General features: G+C 42.2%; 1 protein-coding gene across 1 annotated transcript in view; it reads left to right on the plus strand.

Annotated features, from left to right (window-relative positions):
* Positions 1-317: 317 nt before the first annotated feature.
* LOC107817997 (transcription factor UNE12-like) overlaps positions 318-23,212 on the plus strand; it is a 36,830-nt gene continuing 13,935 nt past the window's right edge. Inside the window, exons 1-2 of the mRNA XM_075242384.1 lie at positions 318-519; positions 5,251-5,290. Of these exons, the coding sequence (XP_075098485.1) occupies positions 318-519; positions 5,251-5,290 (242 nt within the window). The remainder of the gene's footprint in view (positions 520-5,250; positions 5,291-23,212) is intronic.

The following is a 23,212-nucleotide window of genomic DNA, read 5'->3' on the forward strand; positions in this document are numbered from 1 at the left end:
GCTTCTTCAGGAAGCTTATTTCCAATATAGTACTAAATAGATAAACATATTTACGGTGGAGTCCCATATGGATAAGTTTCTTCAGGAAGCTTATTTACAACGGAGTACTAAATGAACATCCATAATATAATATATTTATAACATAAGAGTCTTTTTTTAGGTACACATATAATAAACTTTAGTGGGGCAAAAGAAGAAAAACAAATTTATCTAAAAAGCGTATCACTTTTAAAAACAAAAGAAGCAAAAAGCCAAAAAGCAAGAAAGACCATAACAGACATAAATTCCATTTTCTAGTTTCCTCTGAAATCTCCGGCATGGCTGGCAATCCACCGGAGGGCTGCGCCGCCGGCGACAATTTTCTCGAGCAAATTCTGGCTATTCCTTCTTACTCTAGCCTCCCGGTAACTGATATTGGTGCCTGTGCTTCATCGGAAACGACGTCGTCCGATTCAGTATCTAGTGCCTCTCAGCTCCAGCAGCCGCCGCAGCCGTTGGGGTTAAGCTTAGATAATGGCCGTGATGACTGTGAGCACGTGATTTTTGTTTCGCACGACAATCGCTCCAAAAGGAAATAAAAAATAATAATTGGCCCTGCTGTACAATTTTCGGATTTCTGTGCTGCACTTTGTTGATTTATTCATGACTTTTACCCATTTTCATTTTTTCTTATTTATTTATTTAAAATACAAAATGTGTGTGTCAGGCGTAATTCGAACCGTAATCCGGTCGTTAAAAAAAAAAGAGAAATCATAAATAGGCATCTTCGTCCGTGATTTTGATTTGTTTGATTTTACCTGTTTTGAAATATTTTAGTGTGTGTGCAAATAATTGTATTGAGTGTGTATTTAATTTTTAATTTTGATTTTTTGCTTAGTTTTGTTTTTAAAATAAAAAAAAAGAAGAAAAAAAATCAGCAATTATTCCGGATTGGGCCAATTTTAATAAATTGGCCCAAACAAACAACGTTCAAACCAAGCCTGCCCGGTCCAGGCCACCTGATGCCCAGGACGTCCAAACGACGTCGTTTGAGTCATGCCTGATCTGGGCCGTTGATCTCAGATTGATCAATGGCCAAGATCAATTCCCCATAACCCACCAATAAACCCGACCCGTCTCACCCAGACTGACCCCAACCCTCAACCCTCAAAACGACACCGTTCCATTTAAGCCTTCAGATCCAGACCGTAGATCTAGATTGATCTAACGGTCGAGGTTCACCCACCCACTAACTATATAAACCATTCACCATACCCTGCCCCCCTAGCCAACACCCCCGCCTTCGTCTTCACCAAACCCATCCCCTTCAAACCCTAGCCGCCCCTGCACACCTTCACCAGAAACCCGGCGGCCTGAACGCCGGTGACCTCCACCTGAACACCATAGAACCCCCATGCCATCCTGAACCTAAATCTACCAACCACACACTTCGAATCCTACCCCACCTGCTCGAATCTTCATTTGAAGATTCGAGTCGGAACCTAATCTACACCAACCAACCCAAGCTTCACACCAGACACTCCCCAGACCCCCCTCGTGACCAAACCATACTTGGTTTGGTCCGAATCTGATCAGGGAAGCCTGAATCCCAGATCTAAGTTTGAAAGTTTTGTGTCCTTCGTCACTGGTTCATACCGGTTCAACCGAAGAGATTAAGGTCTAATGGACTTTAATCAAAGTGTTTCTCATCTGAGAAACACTTCGATTAAAGTCCATTCAGCCTTAAGAAAAGTTTGTCCAAATCCGAGTTCAAACTTTTAACTTTGCAAGCCTTAAGGTGAGTTTGTTTTCTTTCCTTTATTTGTTTTAGTCCGTGTGATTTGTTTTAAATATCTGGTCATGTTTTGTTTCAATTTGTGTCTTTAAATTTTACCACCTTCTGATTGACCACTTTGCCTGAACCACTGTGTTTTGTTTGAACCACTCCTATTCTGATAAGACATGTGTATTGGTTGTATTCCAAATTTGTACTGACTAACTGATTCCTCAAAGTATAATCCTGCTTAATCAGTATAAGTGGAGTCATGTGTCCCATGCTTTTGAATGTCTGATTTGGCTACGTTTGTGTATGTTAATGCTAATATAGTCGAGTCGACATGTGTCGTCAATTAGTTTCAACTGTCTGAACAAAGTTAAATCGATTTGCTTCTATTGAACATTTGCCTGAATCAATTAAGAGCCAGTTTAGTTCACTTATAGCTGTTGGATTGTTTGTGTTTAGATTCTGAATTGGAAGGCATGTGCACTCGTGCACAGCATGTGCATTGGTGCATCTCATGTGCTTTGTGCACAGCCTGTGGCCTGCATAAAGGTCCTTTGTTTAATTTTAAATGGTTTGACAGCATATGCTGTCAATATATTCTACTGCCCATACCCTGCTTTAAGTTTAAAAAGTATTAAACCCTTTAAAAGTAAGTCTGCCAGGGAATGTTGATGGAAGTTATATACTTAAATAACTAATTGGGATCTAAAAAGGTAAAAGACACATGGGAGGGGTACTGTGACATTTTGAAAAACAGGCTGTTAAAAGAGATGGTGTTGAGGCTTATAAAAGGAGGAGGACCTGGGAGATAAAGAGGGAGAAATGGAGGGGAGATAGAGAATTAGAGGCAGAGGGATTAAAAAAAAAACACACACACACTGTGAGGATAAAAAGAAAAGAGAGAGTTGACAGAAAGAGAAAGAGAGCAAGAAAGAGATAAAACAGATTAGGAAATCAGAAATTTGGTCTCGTTTGTCTGAATTTCATCTATTGTCAATACATTAGGCAGTGTTGCTTCTTCTCAAATTCAATCGAGATTATTGTTAGTGTTTTGTGGCATTTGGTATATTCCGGAATTGGATTGTCTGGAGCATTGTTGCCATCACACTGTGTGCTATTGCGTTTGGCTGTTATTTTCCTTCAACTCTAGTTCCACCTCGCATCAGAATCCTTTTCTTTTGTGCTGTTCTGATTGTTGTTGCTATTCTGCTCACTGTTGTTGCTGCCCTGTCCTGCTGCTACTACTAGTCCTGCTTCTTTCTGCTGCTGATTTCCACATCTTCTTCTTCTTCTCCTTTGCATTTTCAGCATTTCCGGGTACACATTTCAAGTCCCATATTGATGTAATTAAAACAGTTGGAAAGTATGAAATGAAAAAAAGGTTGAAGAAGTTCAAGTATTTGTTGTAGTATTCATAATACATTAACAGGCCTGTGAAAGTTGATTTAGTTTATGATTCAACAGTTCGAAAGTATGTATTGATATTTGACTGAGTTTACCCTGTTGTATTTTAACTCTGTAGTTGTTTGTCAGTAGGGGCATGTATATTTCGACTTTATACAATACTGTTTGTCAGTTTAGTTCAACTCAAGAAATGTTCGGATTAGGTATTGCATTTCATCAATCTCATATGTAGTCTTTTGTTCGACTGAAACGTCCTCGCAAGGCATGGCGTTTTTACTTTATAAGTAGTTAATCAGAAACTGACAAAAATCCGGATTAGGCAAAAGCCTATAATTGAATTAGCATGCACCTTTTTCTTCTAGTTTTAAAGACAAATGCATTAGAAATGTAGCCATTTTAGGATATCCTTTTCTAAAATAGAGATGAGCCTCGCCAAATAAAGATGCAAAATTGTGGGGCCCTCAATAAATAACCATGATAATTATTTAGAATTCAAGATAGGCCATTTAATAAATTTCATGGCCTTCTACAAAGATAATAACGCGTTAGACTCTGTTGGCGCGGCTTAATTAAATCACATTCTTAAATTCGGGTGCACATTGATGTGACCCAAATCCGAATCTCAACGAAGTCCAAATGTGTCGACGATCACGGGTGCATTGATTGTGACGTGGTTCGAGATGCATTTTCACGACGTTGCAATTCTATAAAAAATAAGTAATAATAATAAAGCGGTTTAAACTTAATAAAAGCACGTAAGTCATAACATGTATTTAAATCAGATATTTAGCCATTATAACAATTTAAGCGACCGTGCTAGAACCACGGGATTCGAGGGTGCCTAACACCTTCCCTCGGGTCAACAGAATTCCTTACTTAGAATTTCTGGTTCGCAGACTTCATTCGGAAAAGTCGAAAATTTCCTCGATTTGGGATTCAAGATAAACCGGTGACTTGGGACACCAAAAGCCAAACCTTTCCCAAGTGGCGACTCTGAATTAAATAAATAATCCCATTTCGAATATTGTCACTTAAATTGGAAAAACTCCACCCGCGCATCTAACCCTTCGGGGTGGGGGCGCGCAAAAAGGAGGTGTGACAGCTCTGGCGACTCTGCTGGGGATATTTCATAACCCAGAACCACTGGTTCAGGGTTCAAGAATTCGAGCTTAGAATAATTGTTATATTTGGCTTTATTATCTGATCTTTATTACATGTTTTTGCATAACGTGCTAAATGTTGTCTTTTACCGCTTTGATATTATCTGAACTGTATATAAACTGTGCCGAAACCCTTCTCTTCTTACCTCCGGGGAGAAGCTCGCTGGTCGAGACTCCCTATTCTGTTAGTGTCAATGCCCGAAATAAGAAAGAGGACTGATAAGTTACGAAGCCGGACGACCTTTTGGTTCCCGGTAAGTTGCCCCTCCTCGACTCGAGTTGTCCGCTCGGGTACATAGTCTAGAACAAATACCAAGGTTTAAACCTAGTATAACTCGACTTCATGCCGGATCCCTAGTAGGAACGCTTATTTGCATCATGTTGCATTTGACTTAGGGGGCTCAACACAGGGGTTGGGTCCGTCTAGGACAAGCAACCTGAAATGAAAAGACCACCCTGCTGCATCCTATTTGTTTTGCGCATTTATTTGCTTCGGTTCCGCATGCTGACCGGTTTCTAAAAAAAAAGAAAAATAGAAGCGTAGGGAGATAATTACTTATTTTGGAAAAATAAAACCAATGTCCAAGTAGTTGTCGAAACCTCGTCGGAATTTTTCTAAAAAAAAAACTAAAAAAAAATAAAACCAAAAGTCGTCTTTTAGTTTGATTTTAAAAAAAAAATATCTAGATAATTTTAATTTTTGAGTCTAATAAAGTTTATCGCCTTAAATAAATGTGCAGGATGAGCACGATACAAAATGAATCGTTTTCAATAATGACCAAGATCCCTTTTGAGTTGCGATTATGGTGGAACGACTTAGGCAAAGAAGGGCAAGGCAAAGTAAGGAAATATCTACAAAATCTCCCGGATTTACTAGACATTCAACCGCGGGGTGATATTATCAGATCATTGGTCACTTACTAGGATTCGGCGCACAATGTATTCCATTTTTCAGACTTCGAACTCACCCCGACGTTGGAGGAAATAGCGGGATACATTGGGAATGATGAAGCTCCTTTAAGATTCAAGTACTTGATTGCACCTAGGGCCGTCACGGTACACCGATTTTTGGATTTTCTGAAAATACCCCGAACATTTCACCATCCAGATTTTGCCAAAGGTTTCTGCAGTCTCCATCTCATGTATGCTAGATACGGTCATGAGGGCGGGTTCAATAAGCCGGATTTCAAACTATGTAGTAAAGGCAACCGACAAAAATGGGACGAACACAGGCAGTCGACTTTCATGACGGCCTTCTTAGGTCTTATAGTGTTCCCAAGGAAGGACGGCCACATCGATCTAAGAATAACTGGGGTTGTCAGTACTTTGCTTACCCAAGATAAAAGTACTCTGGCACCTATGATTATGGCTGACATTTTCCGGGCTCTCACTGTTTGTCGAGCCAGGGGTGACTTTTTCGAAGGATGTAACCTACTGTTGCAAGTGTGGATGACCGATCATTTATGTCATCGCTCCTCACTTTTGGGTTATGGTTCGCCAGAGAAAACTTGTATTGGAGAATTCTACACGAGAATCAAAGGGCTCAATTTACCTGAGGGAGTCACATCATGGACCTCATTTCTCCGAACTCTCACCGCCAGCCAAATCCAATGGACGCTCGGATGGTCACCTATCGAGGAAATCATATACATGCCGGCAACCCGGCCTCACTTTCTGTTGATGGGACTGAAAAGTATCCAACCCTATGCACCGTATCGAGTTTTGAGGCAACTTGGGAGGTACCAAGTGGTACCGAAAGATGAAGATTTGAGTACCCAGGTGATTGAAATCAGTCCGAACGGCCAGTTCCCTGAAGAAGAAGTTCGCCAAATCTGGAGTGAATGCCAACATCTGACAGCAAACACTTGTGTGATCGATACGGCAAAAGGGGAAGTCGCCCCAGGATATCACGCTTGGTTTAGAGGTAGCCTGTCTTACGAAAGACCGGCTAAGAGGCCGCATCTCAAAGATTTCGTAGAATCATCCCAAGGGTAATGGAACTGGTTAGCAAAAGAGAAGGGTTATCGAGCAGAGATTGGCGATTTGAAGTTACAAATAGATAGTTTGAAATTCGATAACAGCGTACAAATCGCGGCGGATCGAAGCGAAAAGAATAGGTTGATCCAAGAGAATGAAGAACTTAATGCCCAAGTCCAAAAATTGAGATTGTCTCTTGATGAGCAACCCAGAAGTCAATCAGACCAGCGGTTGATAAAGGGTTTGAAAAGAGAGACCACGGAATGGCGAGACAGGTTAGAAGAATCCGAAAAGGTCATGACAGAGTTCAAGGCACGGTGGGAAACAAGAGTAGATAAGCATCGCCAATGTCTGAACCAATTGAAACGTGACCACGAGAAGGCTGTTTCCAAAATAAAGAGGGAGATGCATACACTTGAGTTTAAAGCAGTTAAGCAGGCCAGGGATCTCCAAATGGAGAGTAGATACTGTTACGACTTGTTGGCCCAAATGAAGGAAGAAGTGCGGCAGCTGAGGGATCAGCACGTACAGGACTCACAGGTATTCAAGACGTGCAGTGATCAGATAAGGCACCTACTCATAGAGAAGAAGCAAACCAGAGATAGGATCAAGGCCATTGCCCATGCTATCACCAGACGATGTCTACGATGTGAGAACATGTCCAGCGCTACCGTCCTCTCAGCAGTAATAGGTTATGTCAAGCAGACTATGCACGAGCTGGAGCAACTTGAGAGGGATCTCACGCCTAGGACCGCGGCGAGGCCGAACGATGCCCCGCGGAAACCAATTTTTAAAACCATAATGCATTCATAGGTCAAATCTGTATTTTAGCATCTTCTGCCTGTTTTTTCATCAGGGTGATTCTTAGTCTATTTTTTGAGTCTAGGTTTATTTTCAAAGTTTACTTTTTCTTTTGCAAAATGTAGTTTGTAATAGACTGCTTCAATAATAAAGAGTTTGCTTCTTTTACGCTCATTTGTGTTTTTTGAACTACGTAATGATCTGATTCACGTAAGCATCGTGATACGTAGGCAATCCTCATCGGATTCGGACGCATTTTCTTTTACTACAAAAATAAAAAAATAATAATAAATAAAATAAAAGGAAAACAAAAGAGAAAAAGAAAAGAAAAGAAAAAAAAGAGAGAAATAAGAGGAAAAATACCGGAATGACGCATGCTCTCGTAGCAGACATATAGTAATTCACTTAACTGTATAGGTGCATCATGCCCAACGTGAGATTAACTATCTGTTATTTGCTGCAAATTAACCGTGCGTTGGTCATTGAGCATTTTTCCAGGGTTTTTGAAAAGACGGTTGGTTTGGTGAAAGTCTGGCCTCGCACTCATACTTCACGAGGTCAAGGAAAGGTGTTCAACTACCTGTTGTTAGGACCAGAAGCAGTACTCACACTTACTTCACCAGGTCAAAAGGAAGTTTGGAAATGTCTTCGGAAATTCCATTGCAAACAGTCCCCGTCTCCGAGGAAAGCTCAATCTCAGCCATCCTCACACCTGAATCCACGACTGCGGAAGAAAATAGAATCCTACGGCTCCGCATGTTGGAAATGCTGGATGACTGGAACAATGGGAAAGAGCCGCCAAGTGTCGTCCCCGGATTCCCTGAATTATTCTCCAGGTCAAGTGGTACTTCTAATGTCCCCATAAATTACCCTGCTACCCCATTTGGGTACCCAACCACCTTCGCTTTCTCCGCAGGATCACCTTCTGAGCCTCATCCCCGAATGTCGGCCACTGATGCAAGCATGAACATCTTTACTGCATCGCCTTTCCCAGCTACGGCACAGCCTGCCACATACAAGCCAAGCTTTGACTCATCCTCTTTTACATTCCAAGCACCATCGTTCTCAATGGAACCAACCAGGTTCCTTACCAACACTAATCCTCTACCGCCTCAGTGCGAGCTTGCACCCGGGCAGGATCAGAACTCCAAATTTGCAGAACAAAATGAGATTGCCAAAAGGATGAGAAGCCTTGAACAAAGTCTGAAGAATATGCAAGGATTGAGCGGGCAAAAGAGCGTCTCTTACGCCGACCTGTGCATGTTTCCTCACGTGCACCTGCCAATGGGTTTCAAGACCCCCAAGTTTGAGAAATACGATGGGCACGGTGACCCCATCGCACATCTTAAGAAATACTGCAACCAATTGCGGGGAGCCGGCAGAAAAGAAGAACTGCTAATGGCATATTTTGGGGAAAGCTTAGTAGGGATAGCTTCGGAATGGTATATGGATCAGGAAATGTCCCGATGGCATATATGGGATGATCTCGCTCGAGATTTTGTAAAGCAATTCCAGTATAACATCGACATTGCGCCAGACCGAAACTCTCTGTCGAATTTGAAGAAAAAGCCTTCGGAAAGCTTTAGAGAGTATGCTATTAAGTGGCGTGAACAGGCGTCGAGAGTGAAGCCTCCCATGGATGAAGTGGAAATGGTCACTACCTTTCTCCAAGCTCAAGAGTCTGACTATTTCCAAAACATGATGTCGGCCATGGGTAAGCCATTCGCGGAAGCGATCAAGATTGGAGAGATGGTGGAAAATGGTTTGAAGACGGGAAGGATTTTGAGTCAAGCAGCCATAAGGGCAACCTCTCAGGCCGTCCAAAGCGGGTCTGGAGGAACGACAAGGGGGAAGAAGAAAGAAGAAACGACTATGGCAGCCTCTGAAGCAAGGGAGTATCGTCATCCCAGGCCCCATTTTCCGGAAAGAGCCCCGCGCCACTACTACCCCCACTCAAATTTGGCATATGCTCATCAACCTTACATGGTCATGAATGCCCAACCTTATAACCATCCACCACAACAAACCAACCGAGGCCCAGCTCCACCTCCCAGAAATCAGCCTCCTTACCGCAACCACTATAACCCACAACCCCCACAGAATAACTACCGCCCCCAGGAGCCACCTCGACGGCGGACTTTCACGCCCATCGGTGAACAATACTCTACATTGTTCCCTAAGCTAGTCCAGTTGGGTTTCTTGCAACCAATTCCCCAAACGAGGCAAAACCCGACATCTCCTTCTTACAAAGTCGGAGTCAGATGCGCCTATCATTCAGGGGCCGAGGGACATGATACAAACGACTGCTGGTCATTGAAAAGAGTGGTCGAAAATTTGATAGAGCAGGGGAAAATAGTGCTAAGGGACGAAGAGATCCCGAATGTGACTAACAATCCATTGCCCGCTCACAATAATGGGCTGCTGATCAGCATGATTTGTGAAGACAAAGAGTTCGACCCTGCTTTGAAAGCCATAATTGCCATTGTCGACACAGGGAAGAGGCCTGAAATAGACCAGAAATCAGAAAAGGGGGAGGAGGCCAAGGTTGCAGAGAGCAAGCCTGAAAAGAAGGTGGAGAAGAAAGCGGTACCAGCAAAGGGTGGAATTCTTTACATACCGCGAGGTCAAGCCAAGAAGACGCAGAACTTCGGGATCAAAAAGACAAAACCTATGTACGTGCCAAAAGGGGCCTATGTGGTCCGGGGGACGATTCAACCACCTCGGCTGAATGAGCCAGTGGTTATCGGACGCGTGCCACAAAAGCCAATGACCAACCCGTCCACAGTGCCGTGGAATTATCAAAAGACTTTGGTAATGTACAAAGGTAAGGAGGTCATGGAAGAACTTCCAGAAAATACTTTCGTTAGAGGGTACTCAAATACCCAAGAACTGAACAACGCCACGCAAAGGCGCTTCCCTCCAAAGAAGCCCGTGAGTGTTGAAGAAGCGGAAGTGTTCTTCCAACAAATGAAGATGCCGGATTACGAAGTGATAGATCAGCTGCGCAAGCACCCTGAGCAAGTATCCATGCTGTCGTTATTAATGAAGTCAAACGAGCATCAAAAGATCCTGCTGAAAACCCTGAATGAAGCATATGTACCGGTCGAAACCTCGGTGGAGCAACTAGAGCGGATGACAGAAAGATTCTTCGCCGTCAACCAAATCTCTTTCAACAAGAACGATTTACCCCCGGAAGGAGCAGCACACAACAAGGCCTTGCACTTAACAGTGAAATGCGAGGACTACTATGTCAAGCGGGTAATGCTGGATGGGGGATCAGGTGTTGACATTTGCCCGCTCTCCACGCTACAAAGAATGGAAATTGGGGCAGGAAGAATCCGACCCAACAACGTCTGCGTGAGAGCTTTCAACGGCATCAAGAGAGATACCATGGGAGAAATAGACCTGTTGTTGGTCATAGGACCAGTCGAATTTCGAGTAACCTTCCAGGTGATCGACATGGACACATCCTACAATTTCCTCCTTGGCAGACCTTGGATCCATGCGGCAGGAGCCGTGCCTTCCACTCTTCACCAGATGGTGAAATTCGAGTACGAAGACCAAGAAATCGTTGTCCATGGGGAAGACGAGCATGCTATTTATCGGGACCCATCCATCCCATATTTTGAACCGAGAGAAGGGAGCGAACATACAGTCTATCAAGCTTTCGAGGTTGTGCTGGCAGAGCAGCACGAAGAGGAAATGCCTTGCCCCCAGCCTTTCTTGTCTAACGCTTCGGTAATGGTGGCCAAAGAGATGATCCGGCACGGATTTAGGCCAGGGAAGGGACTTGGACGAACCCTTCAGGGAATAACAGAGCCCATTACTTTACCAGTCGTCAAGAAACCTTTTGGACTAGGTTTCAAACCTACTCCGACAGACGAAAAATGGGCAAAGAAAAGGAGAAATGAGGGCTGGAAGTTGCCTCAACCACTGCCGGGTTTATATGCGACTTTCGTCAGGCCAAGGTACGCTGAAGAAGAAGATGATGAGGTCTTCACAGCTGAGGAAATCGAGGAAATATGTGGGGCAATGAGGGAAATGCTTTACGAGGTCCACATGGTTCAACCAGGCGAAGGCACAAGCACTGCTGAGATGATGTACATGGGGCCAAACGCCAAACTCCAAAACTGGGAGGCCACGCCATTCCCGACTAGACGGAAGTCCGGGTAGACCTGTCCTGCCACCTTTCCTGTATCACAAGTTATCTCCGGGACATAACTTGAACGTTTTCTTCTTTTTAAATTGTTGTTTTGAATTCCTAGTTGTAAACATAGTTGTCTTACAACTTTCCAAAGAAAATATACAAAATACAAAAAAAAATCATCATTGCTTTCCTATTCCTTCTTTTGTTCTGATTTTTATTACTTTTCCTCTTATCTTTCTTTTCAGTCCTAATAATGCGGCTTTAAATATGACATGCTTGCGGACTTCACGCCCAGATCACAATGAGTTATTTAACTGCGAATTAATGAACCCAGAACCAGAATATGATGCGGAAGAGGCTTTTAGGGAGATAAACCGAGAGTTGGAATATTTTGAGAATAAACCTAAGCCGAATCTGAATGACACTGAACCGGTAAATTTAGGAACCCCGGAAGAAATCCGGGAGACCAAGATAAGCATTCACACGGACAAGAAAACGAGAGAGGCGATAATTCAACTTCTTTTTGAATTCAAAGACGTGTTTGCTTGGTCATATGATGACATGCCGGGACTAGGTGTCGATCTAGTGGTTCACAAATTGCCGATTCATCCTGATTGTCCTCCAGTTCAACAAAAGCAACGAAAGTTCAAAACCGAGGTCAGTGACAAGATTAAAGAGGAGATCACCAAGCAACTGAAAACATGAGTGATCCGGGTAGTCCAATACACAACATGGTTGGCGAATGTGGTTCCAGTACCAAAGAAGGACGGGAAAACTCGAGTATGCGTAGATTACCGAGATCTGAACAGAGCAAGTCCTAAAGATAATTTCCCGCTGCCCAACATCCACATCCTCGTTGATAATTGTGCCAAACACGAGATACAGTCTTTTGTAGATTGTTATGCTGGGTATCATCAGGTACTGATGGATGAAGAGGACGCCGAGAAAACCGCCTTCACCACGCCTTGGGGCACCTACTGTTACCGGGTCATGCCATTTGGTCTGAAGAATGCTGGGGCTACTTACATGAGGGCCATGACTGCCATTTTCCATGACATGATGCACCAGGAAATAGAGGTGTACGTGGACGATGTAATAGTCAAGTCCAGGACGCAGGATAATCACATCCAAGACTTGAGGAAATTCTTCGAGAGGCTAAGGAAGTATGACTTGAAGCTAAATCCGGCCAAATGCGCTTTCGGAGTTCCGTCGGGCAAACTTTTGGGTTTCATCGTAAGAAGGAGAGGAATTGAGCTAGATCCAACTAAGATAAAATCCATCAGATCTACCTCCCCCGAGAACGAAGAAAGACGTGATGAGTCTGTTGGGCAGGTTGAACTACATCAATCGGTTTATTGCCCAGCTGACAAGCACGTGTGAGCCCATATTCAAGCTGTTAAGGAAAGATGTGGCGATTAAGTGGACAACGGAGTGTCAAGAAGCCTTTGATAAAGTCAAAGAATACCTTTCGAATCCCCCAGTCTTGGTCCCTCCAGAACCAGGGAGGCCACTTTTCTTGTATCTAACAGTCTTGGAGAACTCTTTCGGTTGCGTCCTCGGGCAACACGACATAACCGGAAAGAAGGAACAAGCAATCTACTACCTGAGCAAGAAATTCACCAGCTACGAGGCCAAATACACTCTGCTGGAAAGGACATGCTGCGCTCTCACATGGGTTGCTCAAAAGCTGAGACATTATCTCCAAGCCCACACTACATTCCTCATAAGCAGGTTGGATCCCTTGAAGTATATATTTCAGAAACCAATGCCTACTGGGAGACTGGCTAAATGGCAAATCTTGCTTACGGAATTCGACATAGTTTATGTCACTCGCACGGCAATGAAAGCCCAGGCGTTAGCAGATCATTTAGCCGAAAACCCGGTCGATGAGGAATACCAGCCATTGGATACCTACTTTCCAGATGAAGTGGTAAACACCGTAGAAGTGATCTCGGAGGAAGCTCATGTTTGGAAGATGTTCTTTGATGGAGCCGTGATTGCCAAGGGTATAGGGATTGGGGCAATTTTGATCTCGCCTTCCGGTCAGCATTATCCCGCCACAGCTAGACTTCGTTTCTTCTGCACAAATAATATAGCTGAGTATGAAGCCTGCATTATGGGCATGCATATGGCAATCGATCAGGATGTCGAAGACTTACTGATTATGGGAGATTCTGACCTGATCATCCGGCAAGTCCAAGGTGAATGGGAAACTCGGGATGTCAAACTTATCCCATACCGACAACATGTGGAGGACCTCAGCAAGCGCTTTACCTCAATAGAGTTCAGGTATATTCCGAGGTGTCACAATGAACTGGCAGATGCACTTGCTACTCTGGCTTCTATGCTACCCTACCCGGGCAACGCCCACGTCGATCCTTTGGAAATCCAAATCAAGGAAAGACACGGTTACTGCAGTGTAATCGAGGCGGGATCAAATACGCAGCCTTGGTACCATGACATCAAGAGGTTCCTGAAGACGCAAGAATACCCCGAGCACGCTACTGGAGATCAAAAGAGGACCATTAGGCGACATGCAAGTGGTTTCTTTTTGAGCGGTGAATTGTTATATAAGAGGACTCCGGACCTCAATCTCTTAAGATGTGTCGATATCGAGGAAGCAAGAAAGATCATGCACGAAGTACACGCAGGTGTGTGCGGACCTCACATGAACGGGTATGTCTTAGAGAAGAAGATCCTTAGAGCAGGTTATTACTGGATGACCATGGAAAAGGATTGCTTTAGCTTTGTCCGGAAGTGTCATCAGTGTCAGGTGCACGGTAATTTGATTCATGCACCTCCCACGGAACTGCATCCCATGTCCGCACCTTGGCCATTTGTCGCTTGGGGCATGGACGTCATTGGACCAATTGAACCAAAGGCTTCGAATGGACACAGGTTTATACTGGTTGCCATCGATTACTTCATAAAATGGGTAGAAGCTGTCACTCTCAAGTCGGTCACCAAGAAAGCTGTGGTGGATTTTGTACACTCAAATCTTATATGTCGCTTCGGTATTCCTGCGACTATCATTACGGATAACGCAACAAACTTGAACAGTCACTTGATGGGAGATGTGTGCGAGCAATTCAAGATAACACACAGGAATTCCACTCCTTATCGGCCAAAAGCCAATGGTGCCGTGGAAGCGGCAAACAAAAACATCAAGAAGATTCTAAGGAAAACGATCCAAAGTTCCCGACAGTGGCATGAGCAGTTACCTTTTGCATTGTTGGGGTACCGCACTACAGTACGCACATCGGTGGGAGCGACTCCTTATCTTTTGGTTTATGGGACCGAGGCTGTAATACCGGCAGAGGTAGAGATTCCTTCGCTTCGAATCATTGTCGAAGCAGAAATCGAAGACAGCGAGTGGGTTAAGGCTCGACTGGAGCAATTGACGTTGATTGATGAAAAGCGAATGGCCGCAGTTTGTCACGGACAGCTATACCAACAAAGGATGGCCCGTGCTTACAACAAGAAAGTCCGACCCCGAAATTTCGAAGTAGGTCAGCTAGTACTGAGGTGTATTCTGCCGCATCATGAAGAAGCAAAAGGAAAGTTTCCCCCAAATTGGAAAGGTCCATACATCGTAAGGAAGATATTGCCGAGAGGAGCACTGTATTTAGGTGATATCGAAGGAAATGACCCCGACACAGCAGTGAATGCAGATGCAGTCAAGAGATACTACGTCTAGATCATACTCCGAGTGGTCCTGACACATTCGAGAATGGCGAAGGTTTTATTCCCCACTACTTCCAAACACTACCCAATCCTCTCTATATATAAAAAAAAAAGAGAAAACAAAAACAAAACAAAATTTGATTGAGGCCTGAACTACGTTTGACTTGATTCCGAAAGGATACGTAGGCAGCCTCTCCCTGAGGTTCAGTCACACCAACAATAAAATCCCATCCACCCTGAAATTGAAAACCGGGGCACGTCGAGCAGTTGAGAAGTTAGTATCACTACCTCTCTTTACCAAGCACAAGCCTTCAAATCAATTACCAAATATGGTGGGGAATCAATAAGCGTCACAAACGAAGACCATCACACTCTAAATTGAGAGAGATAAAATGAGAGAGTCTCGGCGGTGAAAACCTTCGGGCACCACGAGGCGACGGGAGAAGAGAAACCAAAATGAGAGAGCTTGTTTAGTAAAAACTCGCAAAGAGTGCTATCAAGCGATGACAGGAAGAGAAATGAGAGAGGTCAGCCAGCGAAAACTCGCAAAGGGCGCTGTTGACCGAAAAAGAATGATGCCATCCCAAGAAAGTTTCGGCAGAGTACCGCCATTTTGGAATCACAGATCCGTTCTGGTTCAGGAAAACGCAAGCTCTTAGAAGGTCAGACGTCCAGTCCAAAAAGCATGTCATGTCATTTAAAGCCAGCGTTATCTTCCTCAGATAAGTCTTTCTCATCCCGAAAAGGGTATTCCTTTTCTGATTTGTTTTCCCCTTTCTTTGTTTCTTTTCGAATCCCTTTTGCATTTTAACCCCGAGTTCAGGACACACCGGAAAGGACAGGTGGCAGGTTTGTTTGCACGGAATCCCGTCTCATGAAGGAAAGCACCTCATCTCGTTGATATGATTACCCAAGCATGATGAATCATGACGTTTGATGGTGTTCCGGAGTAAAGAAGAAAGAGAGGAATCTTGAAATCTTCCCCCAGCAAGTCCACCTTCGGACAAATCCCCACAGAGTCTCCCCCTGTACAAAACCCCACAGAGTTTCTCTTTTTGTACAATTTCCCACAAAGTCTCCGGTATATATATATATATATAAAAAAAAATCCCCGTTGGAATTTCATCAGCACATCCCCAGCGAGTCCTTCTGTAAATATTCCCCAACAAGCTTACCCCAACAAACCCTGGGAAACTCATTTTTTGAAATAAATCCCCAGCCCCATTGTACAAAAAATCCACACAAAGAATCCACTTTGAAAATATTCCCCACAGAGCTTCCGTTGTTGTACAGAGCTTCCTTACGAAGCAAGTCATCACAGAATCCGGAAATACAAGCCTGTGCAGTCTAAAGGTTTCACCATTCGAATCAAATCAATGGCGGGACTTCGCAACAGAAGTAAAGATGCAACGAAGCAATTGGGAACGATCAAGGTCACCGAACCGACCGTCATTTCCGAACTAACAATTGTTCTTTGTCTGAGAAGTTGAAACAGGTTTTAATCCAAGACAACCGTGCAAGAAGCAGGTGTCGCCCAAAGAAGAAGGTACACGGGTATACGAAACATTTTGGCAATAAGGAATTCACTCAAAAGGTAAGTTCCCGCAAAACTCTCTTTTATCTTCTATTAAAACAAGAAAACTCAAAAATAGATCATGTAGTATTCTCGAGCTTTATCCCCAGCCAATCAGCATTAGGGTTTTAAACCCTAAACTGAATTTTTCTTTTGGTCAGCATTAGGGTTTTAAACCCTAAACTGAACTTTTTTCTTTTAGCCAGCATTAGAGTTTTAAACTCTAAACTGAGCTTTTCCATGCAATCAGCATTAGGGTTTTAAACCCTAAACTGAATTTTTCTTTTGGTCAGCATTAGGGTTTTAAACCCTAAGCTGAACTTTTCTTTTCAGCCAGCATTAGAGTTTTAAACTCTAAACTGAGCTTTTCCATGCAACCAGCATTAGGGTTTTAAACCCTAAACTGAATTTTCCTTTTAGTCAGCATTAGGGTTTTAAACCCTAAACTGAACTTTTTCTTTTCAGCCAGCATTAGAGTTTTAAACTCTAAACTGAGCTTTTCCATGCAATCAGCATTAGGGTTTTAAACCCTAAACTGAATTTTCCTTTTAGTCAGCATTAGGGTTTTAAACCATAAACTGAACTTTTTCTTTTCAGCCAGCATTAGAGTTTTAAACTCTAAACTGAGCTTTTCCATGCAATCAACATTAGGGTTTTAGACCCTAAACTGAGTTTTCCTTTTAGTCAGCATTAGGGTTTTAAACCCTAAACTGAACTTTTTCTTTTCAGCCAGCATTAGAGTTTTAAACTCTAAACTGAGCTTTTCCATGCAACCAGCATTAGGGTTTTAAACCCTAAACTGAATTTTCCTTTTAGTCAGCATTAGGGTTTTAAACCCTAAACTGAACTTTTTCTTTTCAGCCAGCATTAGAGTTTTAAACTCTAAACTGAGCTTTTCCATGCAATCAGCATTAGGGTTTTAAACCCTAAACTGAATTTTCCTTTTAGTCAGCATTAGGGTTTTAAACCCTAAACTGAACTTTTTCTTTTCAGCCAGCATTAGAGTTTTAAACTCTAAACTGAGCTTTTCCATGCAATCAGCATTAGGGTTTTAAACCCTAAACTGAATTTTCCTTTTAGTCAGCATTAGGGTTTTAAACCCTAAACTGAACTTTTTCTTTTCAGCCAGCATTAGAGTTTTAAACTCTAAACTGAGCTTTTCCATGCAATCAGCATTAGGGTTTTAAACCCTAAACTGAATTTTCCTTTCAGTCAGCATTAGGGTTTTAAACCCTAAACTGAACTCTTTTCTTTCAGCCAGCATTAGAGTTTTAAACTCTAAACTGAGCTTTTCCATGCAATCAGCATTAGGGTTTTAAACCCTAAACTGAATTTTCCTTTTAGTCAGCATTAGGGTTTTAAACCCTAAACTGAACTTTTTCTTTTCAGCCAGCATTAGAGTTTTAAACTCTAAACTGAGCTTTTCCATGCAGTCAGCATTAGGGTTTTAAACCCTAAACTGAATTTTCCTTTTGGTCAGCATTAGGGTTTTAAACCCTAAACTGAACTTTTTCCTTTCAGCCAGCATTAGAGTTTTAAACTCTAAACTGAGCTTTTCCATGCAATCAGCATTAGGGTTTTAAACCCTAAACTGAATTTTCCTTTTAATCAGCATTAGGGTTTTAAACCCTAAACTGAACTTTTTCCTTTCAGCCAGCATTAGAGTTTTAAAATCTAAACTGAGCTTTTCCATGCAATCAGCATTAGGGTTTAAAACCCTAAACTGAATTTTCCTTCCAGCCAGCATTAGGGTTTTAAACCCTAAACTGAGCTTTTCCATGCAATCAGCATTAGAGTTTTAAACCCTAAACTGAATTCTTCTTTTGTTCGGCGTTAGGGTTTTAAACCCCAAACCGAACCTCTCCCCAGCTAGCCGGTGTTAGGGCTCCAACCCTGAACTGAGCATGCATATCCTCTTTCATCAATTTTATGAACTTCTTGGTGAATAATTAACGAAATTTTCCTAGTGAAACTGGGGCAGAAAATTTTGTTCGTTTGTTTGTTTTTCCCGCAGGTCTAACCTCGAGCCACACGGATCGAAATGACCCACGAGATGAGTCTCAACTCAAAATCAAAGAAGAAAAAGAAATGTCCCAAGATTCGAAGTAAATGGAAGGCGGATTGACTCCAGCATTTAATTGAGGTCTTGAACCCTGCCAATCGCGCCTCACTCAGTATCCCAGAGATTAAACAGGTCACCACAACTCGCAAGCATCAAGATTTAGATCGGAGTCTACAAGCAGAATCAGCTAAGACCCAAGATCAAGTCGTAAAAGAATCATAGATAGGAATCTTGTAACTAGCAGTTGACATACACATAAGTAGTTAGCTCAGTTTCCAATTTCCATTTGGTTGTAATAAGGCGGTCAGTAACGTAGCAGTGACAACAGCAGCAGCAGTAGCAGCAAGCATCGCAATCCCGTGGTAGTCCCAGCTACCAAAACTTCTCGAACTACATTGACCTGATTCCTGTTTAGCCCAGGATATGTAGGAAATCTTTGAAGCAAGATTCGGTCAGATCTTTCAAAAAAACACATGCTTCATACGGAGTGGTCTATAGGCAAAAATCGCTCATACACGCTCACTTTATCGCTCTTTCCGAACAAAGAGGGGTAGCTGTGAGCACGTGATTTTTGTTTCGCACGACAATCGCTCCAAAAGGAAATAAAAAATAATAATTGGCCCTGCTGTACAATTTTCGGATTTCTGTGCTGCACTTTGTTGATTTATTCATGACTTTTACCCATTTTTATTTTTTCTTAATTATTTATTTAAAATACAAAATGTGTGTGTCAGGCGTAATTCGAACCGTAATCCGGTCGTTAAAAAAAAGAGAGAAATCATAAATAGGCATCTTCGTCCGTGATTTTGATTTGTTTGATTTTACCTGTTTTGAAATATTTTAGTGTGTGTGCAAATAATTGTATTGAGTGTGTATTTAATTTTTAATTTTGATTTTTTGCTTAGTTTTGTTTTTAAAATAAAAAAAAGAAGAAAAAAAATCAGCAATTATTCCGGATTGGGCCAATTTTAATAAATTGGCCCAAACAAACAACGTTCAAACCAAGCCTGCCCGGTCCAGGCCACCTGATGCCCAGGACGTCCAAACGACGTCGTTTGAGTCATGCCTGATCTGGGCCGTTGATCTCAGATTGATCAACGACCAAGATCAATTCCCTATAACCCACCAATAAACCCGACCCGTCTCACCCGGACTGACCCCAACCCTCAACCCTCAAAACGAAACCGTTCCATTTAAGCCTTCAGATCCAGACCGTAGATCTAGATTGATCTAACGGTCGAGGTTCACCCACCCACTAACTATATAAACCATTCACCATACCCTGCCCCCTAGCCAACACCCCGCCTTCGTCTTCACCAAACCCATCCCCTTCAAACCCTAGCTGCCCCTGCACACCTTCACCAGAAACCCGGCGGCCTGAACGCCGGTGACCTCCACCTGAACACCATAGAACCCCCATGCCATCCTGAACCTAAATCTACCAACCACACACTTCGAATCCTACCCCACCTGCTCGAATCTTCATTTGAAGATTCGAGTCGGAACCTAATCTACACCAACCAACCCAAGCTTCACACCAGACACTCCCCAGACCCCCCTCGTGACCAAACCATACTTGGTTTGGTCCGAATCTGATCAGGGAAGCCTGAATCCCAGATCTAAGTTTGAAAGTTTTGTGTCCTTCGTCACTGGTTCATACCGGTTCAACCGAAGAGATTAAGGTCTAATGGACTTTAATCAAAGTGTTTCTCATCTGAGAAACACTTCGATTAAAGTCCATTCAGCCTTAAGAAAAGTTTGTCCAAATCCGAGTTCAAACTTTTAACTTTGCAAGCTTTAAGGTGAGTTTGTTTTCTTTCCTTTATTTGTTTTAGTCCGTGTGATTTGTTTTAAATATCTGGTCATGTTTTGTTTCAATTTGTGTCTTTAAATTTTACCACCTTCTGATTGACCACTTTGCCTGAACCACTGTGTTTTGTTTGAACCCCTCCTATTCTGATAAGACATGTGTATTGGTTGTATTCCAAATTTGTACTGACTAACTGATTCCTCAAAGTATAATCCTGCTTAATCAGTATAAGTCGAGTCATGTGTCCCATGCTTTTGAATGTCTGATTTGGCTACGTTTGTGTATGTTAATGCTAATATAGTCGAGTCGACATGTGTCGTCAATTAGTTTCAACTGTCTGAACAAAGTTAAATCGATTTGCTTCTATTGAACATTTGCCTGAATCAATTAAGAGCCAGTTTAGTTCACTTATAGCTGTTGGATTGTTTGTGTTTAGATTCTGAATTGGAAGGCATGTGCACTCGTGCACAGCATGTGCATTGGTGCATCTCATGTGCTTTGTGCACAGCCTGTGGCCTGCATAAAGGTCCTTTGTTTAATTTTAAATGGTTTGACAGCATATGCTGTCAACATATTCTACTGCCCATACCCTGCTTTAAGTTTAAAAAGTATTAAACCCTTTAAAAGTAAGTCTTCCAGGGAATGTTGATGGAAGTTATATACTTAAATAACTAATTGGGATCTAAAAAGGTAAAAGACACATGGGAGGGGTACTGTGACATTTTGAAAAACAGGCTGTTAAAAGAGATGGTGTTGAGGCTTATAAAAGGAGGAGGACCTGGGAGATAAAGAGGGAGAAATGGAGGGGAGATAGAGAATTAGAGGCAGAGGGATTAAAAAAAAAACACACACACACTGTGAGGATAAAAAGAAAAGAGAGAGTTGACAGAAAGAGAAAGAGAGCAAGAAAGAGATAAAACATATTAGGAAATCAGAAATTTGGTCTCGTTTGTCTGAATTTCATCTATTGTCAATACATTAGGCAGTGTTGCTTCTTCTCAAATTCAATCGAGATTATTGTTAGTGTTTTGTGGAATTTGGTATATTCCGGAATTGGATTGTCTGGAGCATTGTTGCCATCACACTGTGTGCTATTGCGTTTGGCTGTTATTTTCCTTCAACTCTAGTTCCACCTCGCATCAGAATCCTTTTCTTTTGTGCTGTTCTGATTGTTGTTGCTATTCTGCTCACTGTTGTTGCTGCCCTGTCCTGCTGCTACTACTAGTCCTGCTTCTTTCTGCTGCTGATTTCCACATCTTCTTCTTCTTCTCCTTTGCATTTTCAGCATTTCCAGGTACACATTTCAAGTCCCATATTGATGTAATTAAAACAGTTGGAAAGCATGAAATGAAAAAAAGGTTGAAGAAGTTCAAGTATTTGTTGTAGTATTCATAATACATTAACAGGCCTGTGAAAGTTGATTTAGTTTATGATTCAACAGTTCGAAAGTATGTATTGATATTTGACTGAGTTTACCCTGTTGTATTTTAACTCTGTAGTTGTTTGTCAGTAGGGGCATGTATATTTCGACTTTATACAATACTGTTCTTGTTTCATTTAGTTTTTTTTTGTTTAGTTAAGACTAGTCCACATAAGTTTAGTTAAGTTCAACTCGAGAAGTGTTCGGATTAAGTGTTGTATTTCGTTTAGCTCGTACATGATTCCTTGCCAAACTAAAGTATTTTACTTTGCCAGTTATCCTCTAATCTAGTCCAAATAAGTTCAGTTTAGTTCAACTCAAGAAATGTTCGGATTAGGTATTGCATTTCATCAATCTCATATGTAGTCTTTTGTTCGACTGAAACGTCCTCGCAAGGCATGGCGTTTTTACTTTATAAGTAGTTAATCAGAAACTGACAAAAATCCGGATTAGGCAAAAGCCTATAATTGAATTAGCATGCACCTTTTTCTTCTAGTTTTAAAGACAAATGCATTAGAAATGTAGCCATTTTAGGATATCCTTTTCTAAAATAGAGATGAGCCTCGCCAAATAAAGATGCAAAATTGTGGGGCCCTCAATAAATAACCATGATAATTATTTAGAATTCAAGATAGGCCATTTAATAAATTTCATGGCCTTCTACAAAGATAATAACGCGTTAGACTCTGTTGGCGCGGCTTAATTAAATCACATTCTTAAATTCGGGTGCACATTGATGTGACCCAAATCCGAATCTCAACGAAGTCCAAATGTGTCGACGATCACGGGTGCATTGATTGTGACGTGGTTCGAGATGCATTTTCACGACGTTGCAATTCTATAAAAAATAAGTAATAATAATAAAGCGGTTTAAACTTAATAAAAGCACGTAAGTCATAACATGTATTTAAATCAGATATTTAGCCATTATAACAATTTAAGCGACCGTGCTAGAACCACGGGATTCGAGGGTGCCTAACACCTTCCCTCGGGTCAACAGAATTCCTTACTTAGAATTTCTGGTTCGCAGACTTCATTCGGAAAAGTCGAAAATTTCCTCGATTTGGGATTCAAGATAAACCGGTGACTTGGGACACCAAAAGCCAAACCTTTCCCAAGTGGCGACTCTAAATTAAATAAATAATCCCATTTCGAATATTGTCACATAAATTGGAAAAACTCCACCCGCGCATCTAACCCTTCGGGGTGGGGGCGCGCAAAAAGGAGGTGTGACAATGACGTCATCAACTCCGGAGCTTTTGCAGTGAAGCACGTAAGTGTAGTAAGTACTAATTTGTTAGTGGAGTTTTAGAATTTATGCTTCTTCCATCCTAATCTGTATGGCAGGTGTACTTAGCTGATTTTAGGAACCTACATAAAACTTTAACTTCAGACCTGAGGTCTGGTGAAGT

The sequence above is a fragment of the Nicotiana tabacum genome, chromosome 21 (genome assembly GCF_000715075.1).
Source record: "Nicotiana tabacum cultivar K326 chromosome 21, ASM71507v2, whole genome shotgun sequence".
NCBI classification, from domain to species: Eukaryota; Viridiplantae; Streptophyta; class Magnoliopsida; order Solanales; family Solanaceae; genus Nicotiana; species Nicotiana tabacum.